Raw genomic sequence first — 17,236 nt, forward strand, 5'->3', positions numbered from 1 at the left:
GAATAATGGACCAACATATCAAGATAAAATGTAGCAAGTTTGGTTCAAAAAACCCTAAAGTGGCCAACTTCACAAGAGAGTAGAGGACTGGACTAGACAGGAAAGGGTTTGGACCTACATGCTCAAAAGGCTAACTCTTAACCCTGGCTGCACATTTGAATCACCTTAGGGAACTTTAAATTAAAAAATAAATAAATAAAGCTCCCTGGGATCTAGCCCATGAAAATTAAATCAGAATCTCTCAGATAGGGGACCTGGCATGGGTATTTAAAAAAAAGCTTTGCAAGTGATCTGAATGTTCAGTGAGGGTTGAGAATCAGTAGAAGGCTGCATTATTAGACATTTCACAGACAAAACAAAGTTCTTTTGCACTTGATCTCAGTCAGGTGGCACCTAGAGTAGCATGAACAGTTCTAGGCAGCAGATTTTTAAAGAAATATAGAAAAATAAGTGTGCTTCAAAGAGAAGAACAGTTGTATTAAAACTACAGTTCCTTCAAAACATTCTGTATTTTAGGCTTCAGCAATTCACACTGGCCTTTCACCTTGAAGATCCCAAATAGTGAGTTTTCATAAAACTAAATAGAACTCTTTGATGCATATTCAAGACAAAAAGGCATTTTATAGAACGAAAATTCTGAGCAAAAGTGCTATACAAATGAAAGTTATTAAAAATGTGAGTAGCTGAGGAAGCTAGTATGACTTCAGGGATGACTCCCAAATCTCCCTTCTTTCTTTTGTTTCTTTTTTTTTTTGGGACGGACTCTCGCTCGGTCACCCAGGCTGGAGTGCAGTGGCACGATCTCGGCTCACTGCATCCTCCGCTTCCTGGGTTCAAGCGACTCTCCTGCCTCAGCCTCCCAAGTAGCTGGACTACAGGCACGTGCCACCATGCCCGGCTAATTTTTGTATTTTTAGTAGAGACAGGGTTTCACCATGTTGGCCAGGCTGGTCTCGAAATCCTGACCTCAGGTGATCCACCAGCCTCAGCCTCCCAAAGTGCTGGGATTACAGGCGTGAGCCACCATGTCAGGCCCTCCCTCCCTACATTCAACATCACACTAGCTAGGAATGACCAACTCTGACTCTCCTCTCTATTTGAAAGGCAGACCCACTCCCATCCCAACAATCTTGCTGACCTTTACTTTCCTCATCTGTAAAACTGGGAATCACAATAATCTCTACCCACTTCACAAGGCTGACGTGATGCTCAAGTTAGAAAGGATGTGAAATTCCTTCATAAACTCTATAGGCCCATGCACTCATAAGGAGTTATTAGTATTGTCATTACTGGACTGCTTCCTGAGACTTCTTTCCCCTCTATATTCTTCCCCTTCTAGTTTTTCCTCTTTGTACTTTGGTGCTAGAGCAAAGTACAATAGACTAAATACTCTACGGAGCTGGATCCACCTAAGACAGAAGGAGACACTCTGGGCAGATACTGGAGAAGCTAAACTTTCATCAAGGATTCTTGGAAAGCCAGAGACTCAGTTGGCCTAGAACAAGTTGCAGAGCTGGAAATAAGAGCTAGAGAGTCCAAGATTCCCCTCCTCCATCCCATTTCTTGGGGCAAAGCCACTGGAGCAAGATCCAGATGCCTTGTAGGAGGTCTTCTGAGGAGGCAGTTATTTTGGGAGAAAAGGCTCAATTCTTATATCCCTGCCCAGAGCAAGCACTCTGCAGGTCAAGGGACCAGAAACTGAGATGGCAGACAAAGGCTAAAGAGGAAGACATGCTTTGTTACCATCCTTCAAACCACCAGACTGTGCCCTCTGGTTGCTCCCAATCTGGGCCTTACCTCAAGGGCAGAAGAGCACCTCACCTACAGCCTTGCTGGGATCTTTCAGCTCCCTAGTAGCTGAATCACACACACACCGGTGGGTGAGAGTCTCTGAGCCAGGGTCCAAGCCCTATTGACCAGCTCCGTTATCAAACTTGCTCTTTCAACTTGTCCAGCCTCCTCTGTCAGAAACTACTACACCAAAACCACAGAAAGAAAAATTCCCAAATTCTATAAAGCTAGGCTGATCAGGATTCCCCAAGCCACAGACAAAATTGGGGCACACTGCACAAGCACACTGCAGGTTCTGACAGATGGAGGCTGTCTCAATGGAAGAAGAATGCTGTTCAGTTCGTTCCCACCAAGATATCACTTCACCCCCTCCCTGATGCAGCCAAAAGTTAGGGTGAAAAAAATTGTTTTTTCAGGACCGGCAGAGCTTCTGGCACTAAAGCTAGGCAGTAAAATGACACAGTTAATCTTAAGGAGATGGGACTGACTAGAAAGGAATTTGAAACCAGGAGTTTTCTAATAAATAATCGCATAGCTGGATGAGGCTAGGCTCTACATGTCTGCTGTGGACATGTTTCCGAGGCATTTGCAGGAAATTGGGATTCTGTTCTTTCTTTGTTCCCTCCCCAAAAGCATCTCTCCAAGTCCTGCTAGGCTCTAGTCCCCTTTTTCTAGAGTTATTGGTGCCTGGGCCTTTAAAGGGTGGGCTCTGGAGCTCAGTGGGTGCTCAGTGATACAGGGGTTGCTAGGATACCAGTAGAGGGCATTTTCTTTAATTCTTTGATGGGGATCCAGGAGCCAAAATCCCTAAGCTGGGATTTTGCCCCTCCTACATAGCAAAAGCTTATCCTCTACTCAAAGGGGCCAGAGAGGATGGAAGGGAATGGAGGAGCTTTATTGGGAAAAGTTGGGACAAATCAGAGAGGAAAAGTCCTCTTCTCTTTTTTACTTCTCACCCATTTACAGTGGGGAGGTGGGAGGAGGAGGTGGTGTCAGGGGTGGGAAGAAAGGAAGAAGGAGAAAGATTAAGAGAGAAGGCAGAGGAGGAAGGAAAAAAGAAGACAAGTCAAAATGCATAGGGTTCCGCTTCTCTGGGCTGCATTTCTCATTTTCTCCCACTCTTTTCTCTTTTTGCTAGAGAAAAATATCCTCACAAGTCTGAAGCAGAAATGCCAAACCTTTAGGATTCACACAAGTAAAAAGTCACACTGCTACCTTTTGTTCTCTACTCTCAAATTCCCTTCTGGTTGCTAGATGGTGGCCTGCCATCTGGCTAGCAACATCCCTTTATTTGCCTGGAGACAATTTTAAAAGCGCTAACCCATTTCAACAGCTAAATTACTAATGGAAGGGCTCATTCAAGACACCTCCTTAGCCTGAGGGGTTTTAGGTGGTGAAAAGAGGACTGGCATGGGTGATACCCATCCATCCCAGCATTTGTGAAATCCTTATAGGTCCTAGCACAAGGAGGCTATTCAGAACTGTGGAACTCAATACTGTCTTTCTTCATTCCTACCACCACACCCCGCATCCACACTCAGGAGTGTGCTCCCCGCCACACACCCCCATGAACATACTGCCACACACCCTACACACACACATACATTCCCAGAGGCTTTCTGCCAAAGGTCTGTCAGGCTCACAGAGGAGAAGGCATTTCGTGACACTACTTAAGTCATAAACCTAGATCAAAGACTAGTCTCAGAGACCCCTTCTCCCCTTGGGGGAAAAAAAGTCAAAAAGCATTCCCTTATTGCTGTCCCAGTTTCCTTCCCAAATAACTAGGCAAAAAAAATCCCTTCCCTTAAACTTGTTATCCAGGCTCTAGTACCAGATATCCTTCTCCTCCTCCCATCACCCTTTGATTAACATTTTGTTTTCCTTTTCACTTGTCTTTCCAGCTCATCCCCCCCACCCTCCCCCCAACTTCAAGTGTCTAGGGGTCATAAAATCATAAAATGCAAGAACTTAGAAGTCACCTAGTGGAGACAGCAAAAAATGCCAATGTTACTGGGAATCCCAAACCCACCAAGGAGGAAAAAAATTGTCCAAGGTCAAACAGCTGCTGAATGGAAAAAACAAAAAACAAAACAAAAAATCAGGTCTGCAGCTGCCCAGCATAGAGCCATTCCCTACTCTCCAACACAAAATGCCCAGACAAGATATAAGCTTACTTTAAATAATACACTGAAGCTAAGGGGGGAAAAAAAAACTCACTAAATTATCTTTGCAAAGAAATAGGTTCTCAGTTCCATCCGGGGGTCTCCACAAACGGATCAAAGAGTAATTAATAAGAATCAATGCCAGCAAACCTCCCAGATCATGTTTACACCATGATACTAATCTCACAAAAACCTCAGCTTCTCACCCACACCAAGTCAAGGACAGCATGCTTTGAGGCCCAAAATCCCCTCTGACGCCATTAAATAATACTCTCTGGGTCCTGTGGCCAAGACAATTTCAAAGGCCCCCTTCACAGCCCCTCTCCTTTCACAATCATTTCCAAAGAGACTGAACAACCGGACATGGAACTTGACAGCATAATGCCAGCAGATTTGCACATCAGACATGAACAGCCACCCACATGGGTGGAGGGGGAGCATGTGTGTAGATGTGTATGTGCCCTGATTCACTGCTATAATACATGAGCCATAAATGGCATTATTTCAAGCCAGGTAAGCAATGGAATGGGGAAGGCCTGCCTACATTAACAGGGGAGAAAGAAAACCAAAACGCAAAAAAACAAGTATTATACAGACTGGCATGAGAGACATTTTTTTTCCTGGCTCTGCCAAGAGCTTTCTCAAAGGAAACAGAAATATAAAAATAATAGCAATAGCAATAATAACAGAAACCACCAACACCATCTGATACAGACAAGCAGTCATATCTCAAACTGGAATGTTGCTTCCAGCTCATGTTTTCCATGCTCTCATCCCTTTCCATCTAGACGTTTTTGGGTTTTGGTGGTCAAATTTAGCACCAAAATTTGATAACTCTTAATTTAGCACATTACAGACTTTCAGTTTGTTACGGGAATGTTTCAATTACAGAGACCTCTGATCTTAAAGTAACAAACAGGGGAGCAAACAATAGCATCACCACTTTCTCATCAGCCTTATCAAGTTATATTTAAAATGTAGTTCAAGAACATCATTGCAAAGGAGATTATCCCAAAGGAGCCATATCGAAATACTATTATTCCCAAGATGGATAAAGAGCTGGTTTTTCTTTCTTGTGGGTTTTTTTTTTTTTTATGAGACAGACAAAATCCCCAAACTCAAATCCAGGGGTACAATCTTTGGGAAAGGGAGCCCAAATAGCTCCTGTCAAAGTCCTCTCTTGCCAGTTCAAAAAATCAGAGAATGCTTTCACATACTATTTAATGATTCCAAGGAAATTGACATTTTAAATATCTTAAAGCTTTAAGGTTCAAGAAGTGTTTTAAATGTGGCTTCTTTCAAAATTGAAAATTGTGAACCCTGGAGAGCAAACTGAGATTCAAAGGACACAGTCACCAACTGCCAGCACAACACACCCGTGTCACTTCCCAAATTCTTGCTTCTCCTTAGAGACTATAAAGAAGCATTTTCCCTAAATCCATTCCTTGCATCATTTTCCCTCTAAATATCCAGTGCAAAGACTGTCTTTCCTACGATGTCAAATATTCATCATGCTTTTCCACAAACCCTTTTCCCCTCAAACCCAAATGCACTCCTGATGGCAAGAGAGAAATTTTGACTAAAATTCCCTGATAGAGTTTAAAGGTAGTCTTCAAGGAAATGAGTTAAGACACCACAGACAGCAAAGCCACTGTTTAAGGACGCAGAGCTTGCTCCATGAACGCCACATAGATTAAAAATGCACACACGCATGCACACTTAAATAGAAAGCATTTCTTCATCAACAATTTCACTCAAGCAATAGGCAACTATACGCGCAGGCATTCTTAAAAGACAAAACACGACAAAAGATTTAGGGAGAGATAATATACCAACGTCATACATATCACAGCGAGGCCATGTTGAAGCTCAAAACGTTTTCCCCCCTGAGTAAGAAAGCTTGTTCTTTCTCTCTCTTTCCCTGTCTGTCTGTGAATTTTTTTTTCTCGGTGGCTCTCGGGATGAAATCAAAGCGAGAGTTCGCGACAGCTCAGGTGGCTGGACTCCATTCAGCGCGTTCCCAGGAAAAACATGAGTATGACATTGACAAGCAGGAGGACTACAATCACGGCAAAAACGACTACAGTTTGCACATCCAGGGTCATGGTGCAATGCAGAACACTGTAGTGTTCCAGGTGGGGGGCCGGCAGATTGGGAGATGTCAGTCTCTGTTCTGTCAGACTGTCCATACAGCCACCATGCTAGAAAGGAGAGGAGGAAGTAGGGTGGTTAGGGAAGGGCTGGGTTTGGCGCCCGAGTTTAGTCGGGGGAGGGGAGGGGGATGGGGACGGGGTGCTTGGTTCCCCCTTTCTCAGGATTGGGCTGATCTTTTGTCCCTAGCTGAGAAATCTTAGCTTGCGCTGAAGTCGGCAGAGTCCAGCATTCTCTCTCGGGCGCCACGGGAAAGGCAAAATCCTAGCTTTCAAAGGGAAAGGCGGGGGGAACCTGTGAGTGGTTCTCCGGCGCCTGCTCAGTCTGTCCGGGCGTGCGTCCGTCCGCCTGCCTGGCTACCGGTCAGTCTCAGTCTCCCCTACTCCCTTTACTTCGCTCGTTTTCCTAAGCTTGCTCGCTCTCTTCGCTGGGCTCCCGGCTGCCAGACACTCGTTCGATCCCTGCCTTGCTGGCCCTATCCCTCTTCTCTCCCCATCCCCCGCTTAGCCCATAGGCTGCCTTTTTATTCACCGAGCGACTGCGGGCGCTTGCGTGAGGCGCGGCCAGAGCCACTGACATACCCGCCGACCAATAACAGATGCCGCAGTAGCACGTTCGCTGCTCAGGGGCGGGACTTGCGCTGGCGTGCTAGCCGCGACCGCCAATCAGAGGGCTCAAGGCTCCCAAGCAAGCTCGCTCTCCACAGACCGGCGAGAGTCACCAGCCACCAGTTCTGGTTTGGGGGTGGGGAGCTTCTTGGGGGCGGATAGAGGGGGTATATAAGGAGATGGAGCGGAAAAGGACTGGGAAAGAGGGAGGGAAGGGACCCAATAGGATGCAGGGGGGGAGATCACGTGAAGAGGGAGAAAAAGAAGAAAAGACGAGGAGGAAGGAGAAGAGAGGGAAGATAATGAAGAAAGAGAATTGTGGGGAAAGGCAGAAAAAAGGATGGGGAGGAGAAAGAAGGAATAGGGGGGAAAAAGGATAGGTAGCTGTGGAGAATGCATGTGCCTAGCAGCCACTTTGTTTGGAGCCTGGGCCAAGGAGGAAGCAAAGGTGCTTTTGGCCACTGCCTAAGAATTTACAGGCAACTCACAATTAGCTATAAAAATCCAACAAACCAGTGTTGTGGACAGAATCACAGGGACATACGACAGAATTTCCAAAATCCAATTCTATTTGGCTTTCCCGGATACCACTGCCCTTACCTGGTCAGATTTCCTTTCTTAATTATAGTTTCTTCAGACTAGGACAGTTAGCTTGCACTTTTCCAGCATTCTGGGTACTATGAAGGGAAGCCAGCATAGGGTTAAACATTCGCCATGGAAAATCCTCTGTAGAACTTGCACTCTGCTTGTAATCATTGCCCTGCTCTGTGACCTGGTATCTGGAGCTAAGTGGGGGAAAGCCATGGAGTGGAGACCAGAAGGTTTCAAATTTACTCTCAGCCCTACCTCAAACCTTTTCCTCTCAGGGGTCTATCTTCTGTCTCCCTCCTGTCAATGAGGACTTAGACTTATCTGAGAATTCAGTTAAACCTCAGAACACTCACCTCAGAAAAAAACAATTTCATTCGTTCCCTGGGCCTTCAAACCAAGGATTCCCTTATACAGGAGATCTCTCAGAGCCTTTTTGCTCTTATATTATAGGATTATATGACTGAACAGATAGGTATATACCTAAGAAAAATGAAAACACGCCCACACAAAAACTTATACATGAATGCTTATAACAACATTATTCACAATAGCCAGAAGATGGAAACGATTCAAATGTCCAACAACTGATGAATGGGTAAACAAAATGTGGTATATCCATACAATGAAGTATTATTTAACCATAAAAAGGAATGAAGTACTGATACATGCTACAACATAGATGAGCTTTGAAAACATGGTAAATAAAAGATGTGAGAAAAAGGCTTTTGTATGATTCCATTTATAGAAAATGTTCATATAGTTAGGGTAAATACTGTTTCATGATGCTTTTGTTTCAGTTATATATAAATATAAATGTACTGGCCTGTAATGTGAAATGTGTTTCTTATAGCAAGTAATAGTCAAAACGGTTTGAAAACTACTCTTCTAGATTATGTTGAGACAGATACTGGTGATCAGGACAGTACCGTAATATAAGCAACTACAATCTTTCTCCTAGTCTTTGAAAGTTCAGTCTTATCCTGTCTCTATTTCCTCCCTATCTTTTGACCCCTCTACCCACTGCATCCTGGCTTTACCCTCATTGTCCTATAGAAAACTGAAACCTCTTGTGAATAGAAAAAAAAACAACCAACTTGTTACTAAATCTCATGGCCAAGTTTCAATCTTTACCTTTCCTAACTTTTCTCCCATTTGACTCCACTGATGCCTTCCTCAATCCTGAAATGCTCCTTTTCCTTGGGAACACCATCCATATGACGTGTATGTTTATGCTGTCTTCACTTCCTGCATGGGTTCTTCTTCATCCAGTCATTAATGCCATGATTTCTGAGTTCTTCTGATCGCAGTCCCCTTTTCTTCTCATTCTGCATTTGCACTGAATGGGCTCATCTACTTCCAAGGCTTAAACTACCACCTATATTGCACATTGATGCACCTCCTTTCAACAAAATTACACCACCACTGGGAAACAAAACAGACACAGGACCTTGCTTGCACGTAAGCAGAGAGCTGCTGTTGACTCCAAGGCAGCTCTCCTGGACCCCAGAATGAAGGTTCTACTGTTTTCTGGATATCTCCTCCTTAGTATCTCACAAGCATATCAAACTTAAAAAGTCCCAAATTGAAGTCATCTCCTCCCACTCTTGCTGGTTTCCTTCTTCCCCTGAGTCCTTTGTCTCTTGGGAATGGCAGTCACGCACTGAACTAGCCAGAAACCAAGAAAATATCTACAAGTTTTTTCTCTCCTTCACCTCACTGATGGCCAACAAGTCTTTTAGTTCTGTTAATCCTCTTCCTCCTTAATCTCTCTCATTTGTCCCTTTCTCTCTCCCTGCTGTCACTACTTTTAATCAGTTCCTCATAGTCTCTGATCCATCACAATTCATTACCAGTTATCTTATGCTGCTCTCCCTCCCCAATTAAGCCTCTAATCTTCTGCCCAAATTCTTTCCTCAAAAGCAGTTTTGCTCTTGTCAATCTTGTGGTAGATACTCTGGATTGGTTTTTAAGGATCCACTCCTTCTAGCCTGCCTTCCTATATTGCTGAAAAGCTAAAAACCAAAAAAACTACAACAACAATAAACTGGCATTTCCAAGATTCCTTTACAGCCAGCATTCTGGATATGACATAGTGATGCCAATCACATGCACATGCACAGTATTTAGAAGGAGGTGGTTGGTGAGGCAGAAGTCATGTCTCTGTTGCTTCTGTTGGAAAGCACAATGGTGAAAGTGTTGGGGTTTTTTGTGTGTGTTACCGTAGGTTCCAGTGTCTAGCCACTGGCTTTGTGCATTCTGAGAGCCAGAGAATGGGACTTTTTTTTTTTTTTTCTGTCACTGAGGATCTGGTAGGCATAGTGATACTCTAGCCAACAGATGGTTAGAGCTGTGGCAGCTTCCTCATTCCTAAATTTCAGACAAGGCAGCATGCTCCTAGAGCCCCTGACACCTCATCTTCCTGCTTGTCAGAGAGAGCAGCTACCCTGACATTGTTCTTGGAGGCATAGCCTAAAGCTTGCCCCTCCAGCCCTCCCACCAATTTTGTAAGCACTTTATTTTCTATATTAAAACTCCTTCTTCTGAAAAGAACTACAGTGGTTTATTTTTGCAGCTGAAACCTGACTTATATAATGCCTCTGTTCAAAGGCCTTCAATAGCTCCTCGGCGCATTTAAGGCAAATTCTGTAGTGTGGCATAAAATGTCCTGCCAATCTGATGTCCTTTGGCCTCTGTATCCTCAGCTCTTACCAGTGCCCTCTCATTCTCTATTCTCTAGCTACATAGAACCTACAGTAGTTCTCATAACTCACGAGGTTCTCTTGCCTCAGGGCCTATATAAACTGCTGCTTTATCTTTCCAGCTCCCCATCTCAAAGCTCAGCTGAGGTGCCACCACCTCCAGAAGGCTCTCTCTAATGTTCTCTTCCTCAACAATATTCTGAATGATAGTCCTCTCCCATAGGATCCTACGTTTCATCCTCTTGAAACATTTATTAAACAGTATTGTATTTTTTTCTTGTTTGTATCCTTTACTGGACTGTGAAGCTAGGAGGGCAGAGACCATGACTGTCTTGTTCACTGCTTTCTCCTTTTGTGCCCAGCGCAGTGCCTGACACTTAGCAGGTGCTTCATAACAAACACCTATTGGATGCATGAATGTCTCCTTCATCCATTGGTCTCCACTCAAAGACTCATATCTTCCAACCACAGAAGGCAAGACCTGATGGAACCACAGAGAAAAATCGAAGCCCTTATATTCCAGGTTCACAGAGAAGGGAAGCAACTTGTCTAAGATTATACAGCTAATTGCTGGCAGAGTGGGAACCAAAGCCCTTGTATCTTAAGTCTCAAAAGTACTTTTGAGAGATTTCAAACCCTGGACCATGGGATTTGATACCAGCCCTGTCCATGTGTGGGTAGCTTTCTGAGTTATGTGACCAATCAACTTTGCTCACAATTTTTTTTAATGGAGGAGTCCTCTACATTTGGAGTAGCAATACCCCTTCCCCAGATCTATCCCTTCTTGCTGACAAGTCTCAAGGAATTAGATAATCTCTTGGTCTAGCACAACTCCAGTTCCATCCTGCCATCCCTTCTGCAACATCCCCACTAATTGGTTATCCAGTCTCAGCTCCAACACCTACAATGATGGGGCAGTTCCTCCCTCCCAAGACAGCCCCTTCATCTTTGGGACAATCTCAGATGGTAGAAAGTTCTTCCATCTCTTTGAGCCAGATGTTGTCACTACTTCTACCACAGCCAGGGCTGAGGAGCTGATCACTCCATGAGAGGGTCTGGGATAATAATGCCCTCAAATTCACACTAGTTCTCAGATATGAAAGGCAGTTCAATAGAGTATGATAATGATAGTTAACACTTACAAACTGCTTACTCTGTGGCAGGCACTGTTTGAAGCCCTGTACATACATAAACTGTTTTAATCCTCACAACAACTCTATGAGGTAGGTACTATTATTGTCCTTATTTTATAGATGAGGAAACTGAGAGAGAATGAAGTTAAATAACTTGCCTAAGGTCACATGGCTAGTAAGATATGGAGTGCAGATGTAAACTCAAATTGTCTAGCTCTAGAGTCTGCTATTAAAAACTATTCTATATAAATGCCAATAAGTGACACATGTCCCATCTTTCAATAACATCTGATATGATGTCTCCTAGGTCACAGGGATAAACTGTTTCAGTGTCTTGATTTGGGCCTTAGTGGCCTACCTCCCAAACCCAAGATCCCTAGTTCTCAAAGCTTTTCCTTCTGTCAGGGAAAAAAAAATTCCTGGTTGTCCTTTGCTTCTCATGTTTTGCATAGCTCCCAAAGACCCACTTCTGCCAGGAAGCACTCCCAGGCAAAGTTCCATTTTTTTGTCCCAATCCCCACTGCTGCTCACTTCCCATCCAACCCCTACCCTAGCTTCCTCATAGTCCCTCATGCTTGCTACAGTCTACAGATACTGAATCCTGTCTGTTTATTGTCTTAGCTACTGATACAACTAGATGCTCTTGCATGTTCATGGGTATCATCTCTATTTAAGACAGGCTGCCCCCTAAGGACAAAAACTCCTGTTTAGTTCAATTATTCAGCACAGAAATCACTACTCCTCCAAAATCAGTTCAATTCAATAAGCCCTTATTCTGACAGCTAAGGGATACAGAGTGGATCTCAGGGATTTTACAGTTTAGTGGGAGAGCTAATCAGTGATGCACATAATTTCAATGTCATACAGTAAGTATCCCAAGCACAATCAGGTAATGAATAAAGTTGTTGATGATTACAGAACAAATAAATAATTTTATGTTCAAAAGGGAAAAAGAGATCATCTCCTCCCAACCTCCCTGTGTAGGTATCCTCTCTACAGTATATGAAAGGTGAGGGGGAGGAGGAGAAGGAAACACCTACTCACCTACTTTGGGCCCACATGGTGCTAGGCCTTTTAACATATTATTTTACTTAATTATCCCTAGAAGTTTGAGAAGAAGAAATTGTTATCATTATTTTAAAAGAGTAACTATACCTGAGAGTGTTTACATCATTTGCCCATAACCATACAAGTTTGAGGAAGCAGTAGCAGGATTTGAATTGAGATCTCTTTCCAAAGCCACTCTTCCAAAGCAGTTTGTAAGTGTTAACTATCATTATCATAATCTATTGAACTGCCTTTCATACCTGAGAACTAGTGTGAATTTGAGGGCATTACTATCCCAGACCCTCTCATGGAATGATTAGCTCCTCAGCCCTGGCTTTCCAAAGCCACAAATCACCCATGGTCATTTGTGCAGGTTACCACCTGAAACCAAGGGTATGCCTGCCACACCTTTGGCAAGGCTGTTGAAGATTTAAAACTACCAATGCTTTTAAAAATCTACCACTAAAAATAAGTCAGCTGTTTGAGCTTTTGGGAAGACAAGAGACTTGTTTGAGGTCACACAGCTACCAAGAAGCAGAGGCTGGACTTACATCTGCCTAAAATATTATATATTTTTATTGTTTATTGATTTATTGTCTCCTTTATAAAATGTAAGCTCCATGAAAGCACATTGCTTTGTTCATATCTGTATCCTCAGCACCTAAAATAGTGCTTAGCACTCAATAAATATATTTTTAATGACTGAATAACTAAATTAATGAATGAATGAGTGAATGAAGAGCAAGGCATAGCCCTGAGGACTCGAAATGTAAAATGTAAAGGAAGTCTTGTTATGGAAAGTATTCTCTGCTACAGCCTGAGAATACCAATCTTCACCCTTCTCCCACCCCAAGGGCCTTCATTAGTAAGTACTCCTCCAAAAGGTACTATAAAGATTACAGTTTGAGAATTTCAAGATCTCTTTAGTTTTCTGTTCTCTGATGACATAGTTGCCACCCTAAACCACCACCCAGAAACCTTTCCCTCAAGAAAAACTGCCTATACCACCCTCCTGTGGCTAATGACTGAATAAATACCTGAGTAAATACCCAGGAAACAGCAGTTTCCTTCTGTTCCTTCACATGAATCTATTTTGGGCCTATTTCACATTTATTTTAGGCCTCTTTCAGTTCTATTTCAAGCAAGCTAGTAGGCCAGACCATCTGGCTCTACTCAGGGTAGAGAAAGAACTGGTTGGAAAAGAGCAGCAAAGGTCTAAAAGCCCCTTTAGAGGAAGTACAATGGTTTTCTGTCAAGCTCAGGATCTTTCTGGGGCAGCTAAAGTCAATCATGCATCAGTTCAAGACTGTGGTAGGGAGTGAACATTTCTCTCAGTATCAGAACCCAGTGTTTAGTTGTAGAGCCTAATCTCCTGGATAATTCCACTCCTGAGCCTCATAACTCATTCAGTCAGCTAAGCCCCTCTGATCTCCATGTCCAGGTGTATTTGTTTACAAGCTTTATTTGAACGCAAGCCATTGGACATTTGGGACACTAATCACTCATCATCAAATTAAGCATGGAGCTTTGCTTATAAGAGGTACTCAACAAGAATCACATAGATAAGCAGGTAGGTGGGCAGGTAGATAGCCAGGATATGGTAATATGTTGAAATTGCAAAGCAAGAAAGGAGGTAAGTATAGCTGGGGAGTTTGTAAGAGGCTAGATTATATGTCGGAGGGAGACTAAGGAATTCACTTTGAGGAACTGTATTTTCTGTAGAAGGCCAAGATAGTCTAGCAATGAGACTCTAAGTGAAGATGTTAAGAAAGGGCTGGACATCCCCAAAGATTGGTAAAGAAGAGAAGTGTGCAGGACACATAAATAGATGGGGGCTTATAGAAATTAATGAGGGCCTAGCTAAGACTGCTGAAGCTCTCTGTGGACTGACAGGGAGAGATTTTGAAGATATGCAGTGTGGAAAAAGCAAGATGCAGAATACAGTTGACCCTTGAACAACACAGGTTTGAACTGCACAGGTCCACTTATACCGGGACTTTTTTCAATAAAAGTTAATACCAAGTATACCTGCCTCTCCTGCCTCCCATTCCACCTCCTTAACTTCGTCTGCCTCTGCTATCCCTGAGACAGCAAGACCAACCCCTCCTCTTCCTACTCCTCTTAAGCCCACTCAATGTGAAAACACTGAGAATGAAGACCTTTATGGTGATCTACTTCCACATAATGAATAGTAAATATATTTTCACTTTCTTAGGATTTTATTAATAACATTTTATTTTCTCTAGCTACTTTATTGTAATAATACAGTATATAAAACATATACAAAATATGTGTCAATCAACTGTGTTTGTTATAGATAAGGCTTCCAGTCAACAGTAGGCTATTAGTAAAGTTTTTAGGGAGTGAAAAGTAACACGTTGATTTTCAACTACATGGAGGGTGGGATTTGGGGCCCCTAATCCTCATGTTGTTAAAGGGTCAAATTTAGTATTATGATGTGTGATCTTTTAGGTAAAGAAGAGGGGAAAAATATATTTGGATTTGCTTATATCTGCATAAAGAAACTCTGGAAGGATACATAGAAAGCCATTAAGTTTGTGATCTCTGATGGGTAGATAGAGAGACAGACTGTACACATTTTTATAGTTTGATTTTTTAGCACATAAATATATTATCTATTAATATATTAAATTTAAAAATGTTAAATCCATTATGTGATCTTAATAAGTCCTCTCTCTCTCTCTCTCTTTCCCCACCCCCTCCCCCTACCCCGTGCTTCAGTTTATCAAGCTAGGAAGATCCTAAGAGTTAAAAGCAGTATATGGCCTAATGGCTAAGAATACAGGCTCTAGAGCCAGCCTACTGAGATCCAACCTTAGTTCTTCCAATTGCTAGTTGTGAGAACTTGAACAACTTATTTAATGTCATTGAGCCTCACTTTACTCATCTTTAAATCAGGGAGAATGGTATAATGTCATGATACTCATGCTGTCCCTCATTTCGAGCAAACCCCTGACTCTCAGTCACCTAGTTTCCTCATTTGCAAAACAGGGGTAGGTGTTCATGAGGGTTTAATGAGTGAAAAGCTGTAAAGTACTTAGAACAATGTCCAGCACATAGTAATGCTCAGTAAATGATAATAAATACTACTATTTGAGGGTGTGATTATATGTGCCTAGCTTTAGGCAAATCATAACCTCTCTGAGCCTCAGTTTCCTCATCTATAAATAGAAGACATAATACCTGTCAAAGAGATGATGAGATCATGGATTTGAAAGTACTCTATGGAATGAAAAATTCAGTTAGTATGTCAAAAATTGTCATAGTTCAACTTACAGAATGGAGGAACACTTTTGCAATGAATCCATCTGACAAAGGTCTAATATCCAGAATCTACAAGGAACTTAAACAAATTTACAAGGAAAAAACTAACAACGTCATTAAAAAGTGGGCAAAGGACATGAACAGATACTTCTCAAAAGAAGACATTCATGCGACCAACAAACATATGAAAAAAGCTCAACAATACTGATCATTACAGAAATGCAAATCAAAACCACAATGAGATACCATCTCATCACCATTCTGACTGGCAATTATTAAAAAGTCAAGAAACAACAGATGCTGGCATGGATGTGGAGAAAAAGGAATGCTTTTACACTGTTGGTGGGAATGTAAATTAGATCAACAAGTGTGGAAGACACTGTGGCAATTCCTCAAAGATATAGAAGCAGAAATACCACTTAATGCAGCAATCTCATTACTGGGTACATACCCAAAGGAATATAAATCATTCTCTTATAGAGATGTATGCATGTGTATGTTCATTGCAGCACTACTCACAATCACAAAGACATGGAATCAACCCAAATGCCCATCAGTGATAGGCCGGATAAAGAAAATGTAGTACATATACACCATGAGATACTATGCAGTAATAAGAAGGAATGAGATCATGTCCTTTGCAGGGACATGGATGGAGCTGGAAGCCATTATCCTCAACAAACTAATGCAGGAGCAGAAAACCAAACACTGCATGTTTTCCCTTATAAGTGGGAGCTGAATGATGAGAACACATGGTGGGGGAACAACACACACTGGGGCTTGTTGGGGGGGCTGGGGGAGGGGGAGGATCAGGGAGAATAGCTAATGGATGCTGGGCTTAATACCTGGGTGATGGGTTGATCTGTGCAACAAACCACCATGGCACATGTTTACCTGTGTAACAAACCTGCACATCCTGCACATGTACCCTGGAATTTAAAAGTTGAAGAAAAAGAAAACAACACAAAAGAATTGTCATAGCAGAAAAAGGTGAGGTACTAAATGAAGATCTCACCTATTCAAGGCTCCCCCTTCCCACCCCCAGCATTCCAAATGAGATTGTATCAGAGGGGCAAGTGGAGGTCTTTAAAGGCCATGAGTCATTTGTGTATTAAGTTTCAGGAAATGAGTCCCAGTTCCCACCTCCCAAAAGCAGAGTGGACAAAATGAGCTGCACATCAGTGGTTGCCAGTCTATCATGAGATGCCAATTGTTTCCATGTAACTATTCCTATTTCTAGGAGACGCTGGGGCTCAGTGCTGCCCCCGCTCCCCTCAGCTGCTTCTCAGAAAGGAAAGGAAGTAGCACCAGTTCCAAAGGCTCACTCTCCCCACTCCACACATACACCCAGTTAACAAGGATAAAAAAAATTAAAAAAAAAAACCCTCGCTTAAGCAGGAGTACCAACTCTAGATCTTAGCAACCTTAGCAACCAGCCCTTACAATCTTATTTTATGACATAGAAAGTTGTTTCATAAGCATTATCTGATTTGTACCTCACAAAAGCCCAAGGAGACTGGAAAGGGGTAATGGTGGGGGTGGGGTGGTTCATCATTCCCATTTTCCAGAAGGGAAAGACTGTTTCTGAGGAAGCAAATGAGTTGCCACTGCTCTTACTGCTTCATGGAAGAGTGGAAAGAACAAAGGATTAACAGCCAGAAGACCCAGTTCCGGGAAAAGTGTTTTAGAATCTGTACAGTTCTATACATTTGGGATTTTTAAAAATTGTCATGCTAGAGTGAAGCCTAGAACCTGAGTTTCCCACCCTC

At 42.6% G+C, this 17,236-nt stretch overlaps 1 protein-coding gene across 15 annotated transcripts in view; it reads right to left on the minus strand.

The window, feature by feature from the left end:
• ARHGEF9 (Cdc42 guanine nucleotide exchange factor 9) overlaps positions 1-17,236 on the minus strand; it is a 297,694-nt gene that overhangs the window by 120,404 nt on the left and 160,054 nt on the right. For 2 of the 15 annotated variants that reach the window (XM_063720980.1, XM_024240285.3), the window contains exon 1: positions 5,786-5,870. The exons of 5 other annotated variants lie outside the window; for them this stretch is intronic. In XM_063720980.1, the coding sequence (XP_063577050.1) occupies positions 5,786-5,794 (9 nt within the window). In that variant the 5' untranslated portion in view covers positions 5,795-5,870. 15 annotated transcript variants of the gene reach the window in all.

Source organism: Pongo abelii, chromosome X, assembly GCF_028885655.2.
Source record: "Pongo abelii isolate AG06213 chromosome X, NHGRI_mPonAbe1-v2.0_pri, whole genome shotgun sequence".
Classification (NCBI taxonomy): Eukaryota; Metazoa; Chordata; class Mammalia; order Primates; family Hominidae; genus Pongo; species Pongo abelii.